Source organism: Sphaerodactylus townsendi, linkage group LG08 (genome assembly GCF_021028975.2).
Source record: "Sphaerodactylus townsendi isolate TG3544 linkage group LG08, MPM_Stown_v2.3, whole genome shotgun sequence".
Lineage (NCBI taxonomy): Eukaryota > Metazoa > Chordata > Lepidosauria > Squamata > Sphaerodactylidae > Sphaerodactylus > Sphaerodactylus townsendi.
This window is the reverse complement of record NC_059432.1, coordinates 46,375,061-46,388,895: the sequence shown is the minus strand read 5'-3', so window position 1 is coordinate 46,388,895 and position 13,835 is coordinate 46,375,061. Positions and strand designations below refer to the sequence as shown.

General features: G+C 42.1%; 1 protein-coding gene across 1 annotated transcript; it reads right to left on the bottom strand.

The window, feature by feature from the left end:
* Positions 1-8,517: 8,517 nt before the first annotated feature.
* On the bottom strand, positions 8,518-12,723 carry NKX1-2 (NK1 homeobox 2). The gene is made up of 2 exons (XM_048507016.1): positions 12,361-12,723; positions 8,518-9,901 (listed from the first exon to the last, which is right to left on the bottom strand). Exons 1-2 carry the CDS (start codon positions 12,584-12,586, stop codon positions 9,090-9,092), a joined length of 1,038 nt encoding a protein of 345 aa, XP_048362973.1. The 5' UTR covers positions 12,587-12,723; the 3' UTR covers positions 8,518-9,089.
* Between the last annotated feature and the right edge of the window lie 1,112 nt (positions 12,724-13,835).

Below are 13,835 nucleotides of genomic sequence, written 5' to 3'. Positions count from 1 at the left end.
CTTTGATCCAGTTTAGCAGGATTCTTCTTCTGTTTTTTAATTTGCACTATAGTTTCAATATCCATTTTGGAAAATTCCTAAAGACTTGGGAATGGGACCTGGGAAAAGGAGGAATCTCAGTGGAGCTATGATGTCAGATGTAAATTCCAAGTCAACTGTCATCTCCAATTCCTCCTCTTTCCTGCCTCCTATCACCTTGAAAAACCTCTCAAAATTGTCTTCAGGTTTTCCTCAGTGTTAGGGAAAAATAGGGTTGTTATCTGTCTGGAATAAAAAAATGTTCTCTCACTTTAATAGAGACAGAATTGGTTATTTCTCTCCATTCTATGAGAAGTTTCACCTGTTCATTTCCACATATTAAGGCTCTATTCAGTGGGCAGAACATTTTTTCCAAGCCTCTTGGCAACGCTATATCTGCAAAGTTATTGGAGGAAGCAAATCAGCATCAATCCCTTTCCTCTCACTTTCCTTTTGGTGTCTTTACAAACCTTTCAATCAGTTTCTCTATGTCTATGGTATATCATAAGTGAAATAGAAATCCTACAACATCTTATATCTGTAGCCACAGTAGTTCATACAGGGGAAGTTCATTCCCCTTTAGTTGTCTCATGACAACCTCATAGAATCTTGCAGAGAGATTTTTCTGTTGCGAAGATAATCCATTCCAGTTGTTTCTCCTGGTTTTTCTCCTCTTCCTATGATTCCTAATGCCCCCCACTAAAAAAAACCACCTTGTAATCTACTTGATTTCCCACTCCTCCACATGAAACCTGCTGGATGACCTTGGACCAGTCACAGTTATCTTAAAATACTCTCAGTCCACGTTGAAGTAGGCAATGGCAACCCCCCTCTGAACACATCTTGCCTTGAAAACTCTACCAGGTTGCCATAACATGCACAGTTGTTTCGCAAGTTGCCACTGATGAATGCCCTGAATCTTTACAAATGGACATGTTATCAAAATACATATCTCAACCTGATGTTTTATTTAGCAATTAAGTGAACCTGGAAAGCTGTAACTGCAAGTTTACAAGTAAATGTAAACAGAAAAACATTATAAGAAGTTTTTAACCCTCATCTTTAATCTCCTCATTTAATCTTCTCACCCTCATCTTTAATCTCTCCTCTCCTTGCCATAATTTCCATTATTTTTGTTTGTTTTTTGTTGTTGTCTGTGTGTTTTCATTGCACAATCTTATCTTTGTGCCTTTTCTTACAGACCCTGCCCTCACTTGGCTTTCTGGGACTTTGTTCTTAGTTTTTGCCAACCTTGCAGTGGCTGAGAAATGGCACACTTGGGCTCTGTTGATATGCTCTTCCTCTGTCATCCTTCACACACACAGACACCCAATAAAAGTCCTTTGGGAAGCCTATGTGGTATATTATGAATCCCCAGTTAACCTTCTCTAGATAATATAAACAGGCTCCAAGACTACCAAGTGCAATAATTTTAAAAAAATGTTCCTGAGCATAAAGTCCACTGAATAAACCTGGATAAGATTCTGAGTACACATGCTTAAGATTGCTGATTACAAGACCTTATAGCACCCAGTTCAGTACTCTGTTTAGAGAACAGAAGAATAAGTCCATTCCTTCTGATTCAAGACATACACTGAATTCACTGTCTGGATCTGCTCTAGCTGCCACAAATCTAAATAAGCGTAATGTCATCTTCCAATTTTATGACCAGGGAATTGGAAGCTGAATCTTTTAATGGTATAGAGCAGTGGTGGCGAACCTATGGCATGGGTGCCAGAGGTGGCACTCAGAGTCTTCTCTGTGGGCACGCGCGCACAGAGCTTGTTGTGGGGGGGCTTGCTTCTGAGTAAACCCTCCTAGGGTCGTGATTCACCTGTTCGAAGCACTGCACAGTTGCTTCAAAGCCAAGCCACAGACTACCACCAAGCTTACTCCTGAGTAATGCATGCCTCAGAGCCAAGTTTTTCTAAACTAAAACCTCAGTATTCAGGTTAAATTGCCAGGTTGGCACTTTGCGATAAATAAGTGGGTTTTGGGTTGCAGTTTGGGCACTCAGTCTCAAAAAGGTTCGCCATCACTGGTATAGAGATAAATAGCATCCTTTGTCTTTGCCAGATAGTTGCTGATCCTAGGTTCAGTTATAAACATACCAATACGAATATCTGTACAATGCTATTGAATGTACAGACCTTGTAGACTGGGGATCACTATGCCATAATGCATAAGTTCCTTGATTAATCTAGTTTCATGCTTTTCATACTAAGTTTTCCTGCTAGCTAAACTAAAACATTCTAAACAAAAGATGTTTCTAATTTAATTTTAGGGAGTGATGCAATTTGAGTAATTCCACTGGATTATCCAGTTGTCCAGGTTTCTACAACAAAACTTAGCTTTGCTTCTTGTGGTTTACTTGTTTGTAACAAGAAAACAGTTCTGAGAAAACAGGACAATTCACATGATCAAGAATTTGCATAATTTTACTGTGAATTAAATTATTAAGGTACAAAAACCTGACATACTTTTACAGGGGTGGAGCAAGGGGGAACTGTGCCCAGGGCCCACGTGCTCCCTGTATCCCTGCCACATAAGAACATAAGAACTAGCCTGCTGGATCAGACCAGAGTCCATCTAGTCCAGCACTCTGCTACTCACAGTAGCCCACCAGGTGCCTTTGGGAGCTCACATGCAGGAGGTGAAAGCAATGGCCTTCTGCTGCTGCTGCTCTTGAGCACCTGGTCTGCTAAGGCATTTGCAATCTGAGATCAAGGCAGATCAAGATTGGTAGCCATAGATTGACTTCTCCTCCATAAATCTGTCCAAGCCCCTTTTAAAGCTATCCAGGTTAGTGGCCATAACCACCTTCCAAACACCAATCACATGTTGTGTGAAGAAGTGTTTCCTTTTATTAGTCCTAATTCTTCCTCCCAGCATTTTCAATGAATGCCCCCTGGTTCTAGTATTGTGAGAAAGAGAGAAAAATTTCTCTCTGTCAACATTTTCTACCCCACGCATAATTTTATAGACTTCAATCATATCCCCCCTCAGACGTCTCCACGCCCTTGCCACGCCTTGGAATGCCCTCGCCACGCGAAAAATTGACATGCTTTTCATGGCATGAAAGTATTTAATATCACTGAGTAAATATCATCCTATTAAGTCTCTATTAAAGTGGCAGGGCATTTTTCTGCAGGCCTGTGGCCATCCTATTTGTCAAGCAACTACAGTGCTTAATACTAAATCAGCAACGTTTGTTTCCCTAGAGTTTTTCTGCAGATGTTAGGCAAGGAGATGCCCCATTTTGGTATGGCATTTGAAGCTGGCTTATTAAAATGATAATCTCAATAAACTTGCTAGATTGAATAGGGGATAGTGAGTCCTATGTTACCATAAGTCTTGCAGAAAGAAGCATTTCAGCAGGTACTCAGTAGTATGAGAACATGCACCTTCTGAAGGTGTATGCTTTTAATGATATTTGAATAGGCGGTAATGTTCCTGTCTTCTGCTGAATCTGGCAGCCTCATCTAGTTTGTTGATTTCCTTTCTATCACTTCCCACTAGCACATGTGAGCACTTTCTCTTCCTAAGCTGTTTGTGCTATCTAGGTTTGTTCTTTTTCCTTGTGGGAGTTGTGCACAGCCACTATGGGATAAGGCTCGTGTCATGCTAGGAAAAATTTTGGAGGCTATATGGGGGACAATTTTGCTGGCACCACTAAATTGCTTATATATTTATGTACAAGACTAATGAATAAGCTGATGGTATAGAAAGGTAATACTCAGCCTCTGGATATATTTATTGTCAACATTATCTGTAAAAGGTATGTAGAACACTGTGACCACAGGGGAAAGGTTGTGACTAGCAATGTCATAGACGCAATTACAACCACATTGCTTTGAGACATTTGGACCCTCTTAACAATGAAGTAATAGCTATGCATTTTCTGTATTAATAAGAACTAATAATCTGGAAAGATCCATAAGAGCAAAACACTCTCAGCACAAAACAGGACGAGGTGACTATGATTTAAATCACAGAGGAAAACTTAGAATATTAGTAGCCCAGCCAAAAGAAGGCAGCCAGGCACATTTGAAAACCTTTTGGAAATTCTTGCCCAGACAGGCTCCGATTGACATCACTGGGAGGCTTTCTGCAATATGACCAAAGGATTGGTCCTGATATTATCTAGACCTTTGGCTTGTTGTTAAGTATGCTATCTTATCCATTGATATAAGTGTACACAAAACATACTGCAACTGCAAGAGCTACACATACTCTGCAATATTTTGGATGCTATAAACCAAGGTACTTGTTTAACTTAAACCAACATTCATCTTTAACCATTCTTGAGATCACGTACTGGGTAAATGTGTTTTTTTCCAAAAAAAAAAAAAAGAACAGCAAACTTTTGAAACAAAAGAGGGAGAGAGCAAATTCAGGGTCAGTTTTTACATTGGAAACAGTGCAGTCATTTTGTGCATGATGCTTTCTCGATACTGCTGTTATTACTTGATTCAGAGGTTTTGGTAGTGCTTCTTTCCATGAATGAACACTGACCGAAATGAGTGCTGGTGTGGAAACTGCTTGCACCAGGTGGAAGAAGTATGTTATTATATCTACAACTCAGAATGAGGAAATCATAACAGAGGTAGGCTTTCCAAGTCTCCTCCTCAGGAGAGAGGACATGTGTAGGGAGATCCTAAATTGGATCAGTGAGCATTCAATTAATTTCCAATTAACTACAAGCAGCTTAAATTTACCTGAAGCTTGTCACAACATACAGTATATAAGGAAATCATTGGTAAATTTCAACTCTTTCCCCATCAGCTTTCTCCAGTAAGGACTTCAATCTGATAAAGGCTGCAGCAGAAAAGAGGGTTCCCCATCCCACTCCTCACAATGTTTCAACCTCAATTCATAGCTGCTTAAAAAAAAAAAAGAATAGGAATGTCAGGCACTTCAATCACAATATCTTGCATTTTGTGTAGCTTGACTTATGTTGCAGTGATAAACAGCCAACTCATACAGGGCAACTAACTTAGACAGGAATGGCTTCAGGCCAGCCTAATACTTGTTTTTCTAGAGAAAGAAATTTTCTAGAGAAAGGATTTTGCTTACTGGGGTGGAAAAAGGAATTGCATACACACACTCACCAGTAGGATGTTCCAGGCTCCTAGAACCAAAAATGCTTTCTCCCATGAAATTCCTTCCTTTTGCATTTTCCTCATTATTTTTCCTATGATCAATATCATATTTAATAAAAGAAAGTCTTTAAATGTTTTAAAAAGTAACTTACTATTATGCATGTGCCTTTTTTTCAAACTCAGGAACTCAGGGATACTTAAACAGGATTCAGTAAACTAAACTAGCTACCTCTTCATGGTTTTATGATTGATTAAATGGTGAAACCTATACAATTACTTCTACACAATTGCATACAGTGTCATGATCCTGTTCTCTCTCTCTCTCTCTCTCTCACACACACACACACACACACACACACAGAGGCATTGTCTAAAGGGGATTACTTCTTCTATTCTGCAAGAGAGAATTTGCTGGAGGAAGTTCTTTTTTGTATGGAAGGGTATTTAATTATGCAAGTGCTTCCTACAGTCTAAACTAGCACAGTTCAGTTCTCCACTTCAGGGACAACTGGGTCTAAAACTGTATCTGATTTTCACAGTACAGGTGTGAAAGCACTACACAGGTGGAAAAAATGATGACTGCAATTCTAAAGTACTTATCAGAAAGTCTAGCTTCATTAGACTGACAATATGATCTTAAATATGTTTACACAAAAGCAAATCATACTTTTGTTTTACTGTCCTTAGAATTCTAGTTAATAATTTCCCCTACAACCTTCAAATACAATGACATTCTGAATGACTTTCAAAATTGATTGTAACTGAATTGTCTTCCAGTTTACGGTAACAATCTTAGTATTAATATGACTCTGCCTTCAGGCCAGCCTAATACTTGTTTTTCTAGAGAAAGGAATCCAGAACTGTCTTCCTGTTACTTCCCACCATGACAGATTCACTCAGATGAACAAAACCTTCTGAAGGTACCATCCTGCAAATAGATGATTAGCAACTACCTGTTCACTCATATTCTAGATAGCAGCTCCCACCTTGTGCCAAGAGCCTGTTTGGGGAGTTCAGGAAGGCCCACCACACTTATTCTGTAGGAGGGCATTTTCATCAAGAAATTAAAACTGTCATATAATGGAACAACTGAGGACATTGTTTTTATAGGGAAATAGGATTGTACATCTATTGCAGTGTTTATTGTATACATCACCTTCCTTTTACTGAACTTGCCATGTACCTTTGCAACCTGCTTTCTGCATTATGTTATGGCATGCTTTAGACAGGGAATTTTTTTGTACGTGTTGTTTCCTAGTTCTGTAACCTAGTCCTGCTGCATTGTTCTTTGGCTGTTTTATACTGTTTGGTTGAGAGATATTGTGTGTGTATTGTATTCCACTTCCAGTCGCAGCAAGAAAGACAGGCTATAAACGACTTAAATAATAAGAATGAATGATAGCAGTAAATATTTAGCTGTGATATATGTTCATGTAATACAGATCAGATAATTCTGTATACAGAAGTGGAAACCTTAAGAGAAAAGACCACATGTCTTCATACCTCTCCTTTTTCCAGTTACCACCATTTCTCAAAGAGCCTTTCCTTTCATGAAGCTTTGTGTTGCAGTATTGGCGAAACTAGCAAGGGTTCCTACCTGGACAGACTCAATTTTAGTTTGATGGTTAGAATCCTTTTTTTCTTCACTTTTGACAAGCAGAAGCATCCTGACATGAAGGAGAAGTCCATTGCATGCATAGGGCTGGACCGTATGAGCTCAGCCACGAAGGAAGTAATCCTAACCAGTTCTGCTCAGAGATAAGGCCCATGTTGTTTATTGGGGCTTATGTTGAGGCAACACTCCTCAGAATGGCAGTCTAAGCTTCCTATAAAGTCTTGGGGAAAACATAATCTCTTATTCTAACGTACATCGCACATTCCTGATAAGAATCAAAGAAATAATTGGAGATCGCATTATGACCACTAGAGGGCAAAAGGATTATTTTAAAAGATGTTCAGGGAGTAAGGGCTGAAATTCCAGTTTTTCTATGGGGATAGCTTTCGTTATCTGATGGAGCAAAACAAAGTCTTACAGCATTTTAATGATTAATATGAATCACTGCTGCATACATTTTTATGAATTAGATTCTATTTCAACAGATGCATGACATTATGTCTTTGGTTAAAGAGAGAGAGAGAGATGCCAACCACCTGAAGAAAAATATCTTGCCCCCGTTAACAAAGGATTAATGGGATATTATTTACCAGATGATATTTATTTTCATGCTGTTAGAGACAAGACACTGTTCTCCAGGCCTGAAGACAACCCTAGTATACATAGATATGGGTACACAGAAAAATCAAATCACAAATAGTAGAAGCAAAACCTATTACATTTATATGTGAAACTCAAATGTATCCAAGGTAAGATCCCTAACTATTAGTGAACAGATCAGTGGCGTGAATGTTTACTGTTCTTATCTTGTATACATTTGAACTTTGCATTTCATGACTCTTTGGCTCAACTATTTATCCCTCTCTGCACATATCTACCACCTCAGAATAACTTCTAACATGTCTGATCAAGTGGGCTGTAGTCCTCAAAATCTTATGCCATGATAGATGTTTTATTTAAGGTGCCACAAGATAACAGCCCAAAACTGGAACTATGGAGAGAGAAAAATGTCTAGTCTATGTCATTAAAATTATTACAGCCAAGTGAAAGAAGGAATAGGAAGTATACATGTATTGTTCAAAACACACTTGAACAAACACTAGAACTGAGTAGCAGAGAACTAAGGAGGTATAATTTTCAGGTCAGCAACAGTGGTAGTCTAAACAACAATAAAATTCTGCAGATAGGTCTCCATAGACAAAGGTTTAGAGCCAGTGACTCCCAAAACACCCAATTAGAAAAACTGCCCTTGTTTAGGATCAAAGGGTTCCAAAATAAATCAGCTCTTGTGATAACATCCTATAGGGTCTATATTCTGAATATCCCACAGCAACTGACCTTTCAGAGTTTTCTGGTAATGGCTTGGCTGTGTATTTAGGTGAATGGATACTAAGACATACTAAGATTCAAAATATGTCATGTACTCTTTCATTTAACCTTGGTTTTATGGGAGGATCACAAGCATGCTCAAAACTGGGCTGTGGGACATAGTAACAGAAGGAGTTAACTGCAACACCACCATTTTCGCAGCTGCAGATACTCCACTCACCATTAATAACATGTTTATGTGTTAGTTTTACGTACTGATACAAATTTATACCCTTGTGCAAAAACATATAGAGAAATATGTGTTGTTTTTCTATCTTTATGCTGTGATGGGGCTGCAACATGCAGCTGCCCAATTAAACCTACTATTTAATCCAACCTTCTTTGATGACCATGCTGCCCTCTGGTGGTTCCCAACCCAACTCTAGGGAATAGTTGCTTGAAGATACAAAATGGTATAGTACAATGCACGTTTTATTAAAATAGTGTATTCATTTCCAATCTACATTTTGCATATTCCACAATCACACCCAGGTTGTATTTCCATCCTGAAACGAATTCAATTATCAGAACAGGGTCATGCAGCAGAGGTCTCCAGACAATGGCCTGGGCCAGCAACTAGCAAACCTAAGAGGGGGTAAGAATCATTCAGCACACTGCAGACAACTCAAAGGTTACAAAGATGAGGAGGAAAAGAGCTGGCTTCTGCTGCCTTTTGCTCAGTGTTAAATCCACAATATTCGTGTCTTCTTCAGTTTCCTGTATGCCAGCCATCAATTACAGAAATAGCAAATAATGTTTATCTTTTTTAAAAAAAACTTGTTCTTGTATTGAAAGTCACTCTGCTGCCAAGGGGTTTCCCAGACTTCAGGGAATTGTTGCTGTTTTGCAGCTTCTCGTAAAAGAAAGGAAAGGAAATTGGAGGCTGATCCTTTTTGCCCATATTTTCCACACAGAGATGTGTGTGTGTTAAAAAAAATACACCTAGACAGTGGTGATCCCAGGGAGCCAGAATAGCTGACATGCTGCTAAGGGAGACCTAGTAAAATAGTGCATGAGCAGACATGTGAACATGCATGCTTATTTTCTTGTTTTGCTTCAGCACAATAGAGTTCCTTATTCTCCACCCCTGCAGAGGGAATGTCTGGAGGTTCTGCAAGGGGCTCTTTTATAGGTGAGGGGTATAAAATGGAGCCAAATAAGTGGGGCTGAGAAAGGGAGGGAAGGGCCCCCCTCCAGCTGCAGCTGCCAGTGTGAGGGGAGCTCCTGATGGGAACAAGACATTGGCAGAGGTGTAGGAGGGGAAAGTCTGGTAGGCCAAGGTGCTGGGGCCTGGTGGACTGGGCCTGCCTCCACTGCCACCCCCTCCTGCAAGGGACACTGCATTGCCCCCTGGCTGCGCTGTGCTTTCCACCCCGGGGTTTTGTTTCTTCCACTTGGTCCCTTACGGTTTCTGGAGACAGATTTTTGAGCCCTGTGTCTCGGTCGGAGAGCCTGGCTGACAGAGGAGCCAGGTTGAGAGCCTTCGCACTGACAGAGTAGCGCTGATGTAGCCGCGAACTTGTTCTCAAACAGGGCCACCAGGCTGCTTTCGTAGGTGAAAGGCCGTCCCTGGCCAGGCTGAGGCTTAAAGCGCCAGTTGGGCTACGGGCTCTTCGCCGCTTGGATACTGGTGGAGAACCAGGCTCATCCAGATCCGAGGATGAGGAGGCCGGGAAATCGGGCGAGTGGAGCTCAACTGAGGCTTCCACGGTGGCTAAGCGGGCTCGACCCGGTGGCTCCTCCTTTTGCTCCAATCCCTCCGAGGCGGCAGCCGGCCACTCTGCTTGGCAGTCTGCATCTGCAAGGCATACATGGAGTAAATGCAGATCAGGGTGACAGAATGAGACCAGCAGTCTTTCTCAGACACATGCACTCGTCTGATCGAGATTGACCCGCATAATTGCTATTCTCCTCCCCGGAAGCGGATCCTCTCCACATGGATCTGCATCACTTGGGGCACAAGCAGACAAGTGGGCTCAGTTAGCGGCTGCTGTCCCCTGGCATTAGGCTAGGTTCAATCCCACAATGTGCCTCCCTTTCCGATGATTTAAATTGCAGGCTCAGAGAAGCTTATCCTGGGAAATTGTTTTCAGGCATTTCTATAGCTCCATCCTGGAACATTTGGAACACTCAAACTAGTCATGCACCAATAATAATTTCATCATAGACAAGAAAGTCTGATGAGTGCATTTGAGCATACACAGAGTGCTTTTCCTCCCCAAGACGTTTTACCAAGCAGCCACAGCTCATTATTTCTTAAGCTCATTGCAATAAAGATGCCTGAACATCGGATAGTTTAAGCCATAATGGTGACTGTAATCCTGATGGCAATTTCTTGGAAATAAGTCCAATTGATTAACATGGGATTTACTTTCGAGTAGACTTGCTTAGGCTTGCTTCGAATCACACAATTTTTATGGAAAAATCCCTCGCTATTTAAAAGGACGTGGGTTAACTAGGTAAGTAGTGGGTTGCAACCAAGAAACTCACACAATGGAATACGTGAGGCATGAATAAATGAATGAATGAATGAACGCGTGTTTTCCTTGTTGCAACGGCTGCGCCAAGGGTCTTCTCATTCTACGAAACGGTTTCGGAGGGAGGTGGGAACAGAAATGGATTTCTTGCCAGAGCATTAAAAAAAAGTTAGCAAAGTTTTTTTAGAAAACACCAGTAAATCCTTTTCCCCCCCCCGCCCCCCCCCCCCCCGCGTTCTTTTCCATCTCCTTTCCCCTGCCGTGCTAATAGAGTTTCAGATTTGTGAAGGGGCGGATCGATAGATGTCATCTATTAAAGGTAAGTTTTAATCGAACGATATTAGGATCAGGCCGACGGGGGGAGGTTTGAAGTTGGTACCTGCAAGCTGCGGGAAGGAGATACGCAGGACTCGGTAATAGGTTATCGATCAAGGGGGAGCGAAGGCATCCTCTGGTGGGGAGGCCGCAGGAACAATTATCTCGCTTGTCCTTTGCCTCGCGCGTCCCGGTGCCAATCAGGCCCGTCCGAGCAGCCGGAGCCGAAAGCAATTGCGGGCGGCGGACTTGCGCTTTCCCACCAAACCGGGGGGCGCTGCAAGCTCAGCCGGGACTCGGCCGGGGGCCGTCTGGGAGCTCGCTCAGCCCTTCGTTTCCCTTTCCTGCGCAACCTCTTAAAGGGGAACGTCTTACACTGGGGCAAGGTGCCGAGCCGGAGGCTCTTGCAATTCTTAACAGCCATGGTCGGAAAAGTGGGGAGCTTACAGGCCCTCAATACTGGAGTAAAAGTTGGGGTAGGGGGGTTATATTTATTTGTTCCTTTGGGGTAAATCCAGATCACCGAGACAGTGATAGATTCATCACTCCTGTGTAGCGAGAATGCTGCAATTTGTTGTGTTTCAAGTTCAGGCACCGACTCTGTATTCTGAGATTTTTATTAGTGTTGGAGCTGACAGAATTTCATCGCAGAAAAAAAAATAGCCCGGTCCATTAATCTCAAAGGCTCGCCCCCTAAACGAATGTCAAGGCTCCGTTCTGGGACATGTAGGCAAGTGATGAAAAGGGACGCTTTTTCCACCCCCGCGCCCCGACATGGTTGCTATGCTTTTTCATTGGCTGCCTGCAAGGTGGAAGTTCACCAGGTGAAGTCGGTGTCCCCGTCTCTTCACGCGGCTGAAAAGCTTGCTGATTTGCTACCTAATATGCACTGGCTAAAGGGGTCCCGCGAGAGCTGAAGGACGGCGGAGACTGCAGCCTTTTGGATGGGGTGGGATAGTACTCCCTTGCCTTTAACATCTCTTTGTTAATAAAGGGATGCAGAATATTTGAAGTTTTGTTCACCTGCGACTACTTGGCCCTTTTAAAAAGTTTTTTTGGGGACATTCTCCCGCACACTAATCCAACAAACCGAATTTAAGCTAACTTCATAAGTGTTCTGCACCCCCAAACTGTAAAGTACCGTTGTGTACTGCAAACCCTGCATTGCAATATGGGGTGTAGCATATCCTGAGTGCTATATCAAGTCAGTTTGCAGCATCTGCCATAATAGTCATAGATATTCTGAAGTTGTCTCATATACGATCCTAAGCTTAAGTATGGACAAGCTGCTTGACTGGGGTGAAGAAACCTAATAAAATAATTGCTTTTTTGCGTTAATTTAGGAGGACTGTTCTCAACATTTGACTCATCTCTTATTGTTTGCTATGAATGAATGAACTCAGAGATTTTCTGACAATAACAAACATTCTAATGCAGAGCAAATAAAACTGAACGCATCACCTACCATAATATGCCTGTCCTTTATTCCTCTGGTGGCTGGGATTTTTTTCTGCCGCAACTCTTCCCAAACTTTTCTCCTGCTGTCCTGCGTGTGGGATGATCTCCCTTTTCTCTGCTGCTGGATTGTTTTTACTAGTAAATTTCTGAGGATCCAGAATATCCAAGATGGAGAAGGAGATCTTAGTGTGGATGGGGGCCCCCTTGGCCCCACTGTCCTGACAGTCCAGCATTCCCTCCTGTCGGAGCTCCGGAGAGATCTGCGGTGGTCCAGGGCTTGCAGCAAATGCACCGCCAGGTGTAGAGCCAGCTTTGCTCCAGAGAAGATGCCTGGCTTGATCCCAGGGGGAGGCTGTCCATAAGAGGCAGAGAGCCCCCCCCCCCCTTTGGATGCAACCAGCGTGTACTTCGGAGATGCTCTTCTAGAAGGAAGGGGATTCTCTGCTACAGTGGAGGGAGGGGGGAAGGAGGAGGATCCAGGCATGACAAGCTAGGGGCTGGAATGGAAGGGAGGGGGTTATCTACATACTATTGGCACTTTCCTTTTTAAAAAAATCTACCAGCTTGCCCAAACCCGTGGAGAAGAGCACATCCTTGTAATCGATAGAGACCAAAGTATTTTTGACTCAGCTCCAGCTTTAGGGTATGAACTGGCAGTGAAACATGTTTCCTATATTAGATTAACCACTGGGGTAAGAATTGAGAGGGTTATATTTATTTCTTCATTTGGGGTAGATCAGAATCACCAAGACAGTTAATAACCCCAGTGAAGTGAGAATACTACAGTTTGTTTTTAAAGTGCAGGCACCTGCTCTGTATTCTGTTATTTTCATTAGTCTTGGAGGAGACAGAATTTCATCTCAGAAAAAAAAAATGCCAGGTCCTTGTTGCTTTTTCCAAAGACACATTCCAGCCAAGGATGTCTTGTGCTCAGTTGTGGAGAGCCACTCCATTGTAAATTAAAAAGAACTCTGTACATGCTTTTGGGTTGCCAACAGATCTGCTGGAAAATGTCCTTTTAAAAAAAAAGTCAAGGCTTAATGTGTGGGAATGGACAGCTGAATCTTTTCATTGCATGGAGGTAAATAATATCCAATTGAAATGTTTATTTGTTAATTGGATTAATAGCCTTTTCTGCCATCATGGACTCAGGGCAGCTCACAACAACCAATTTCGACAATGATAAAATCAACTCTACAATGTAACCCAACTCTTAAAATTCTTCTGTTTTCCAGCGCCCTAAAACTAACAGATAGACCAATCTGTCTGTCTGTCTGTCTGTCTGTCTGTCTGTCTGTCTGTCTGTCTGTCTGTCTGTCTGTCTGTCTGTCTGTCGGGAAGGAGCATATCAGGGCAAAAGGATCATAAGGGGATTCTTAAAAGCAAATAAGGGGAAAGGACAAGGGAAATAAAAAAGAAAGAGGGGAGAGAGGCCAGCTGAGATGAATAACATTGCTACCCTCAGCCATAGGCCTGGCAGAA

Bases quoted from the DNA above. Each gene is read 5' to 3' on its own strand.
- NKX1-2 (XM_048507016.1), bottom strand. From the start codon at position 12,586: ATGCTGGACTGTCAGGACAGTGGGGCCAAGGGGGCCCCCATCCACACT. The intron at 9,902-12,360 runs GTAGGTGATGCG...TATGCCTTGCAG, and splicing joins TAAAGGACAGGCATATTATG to ATGCAGACTGCCAAGCAGAG.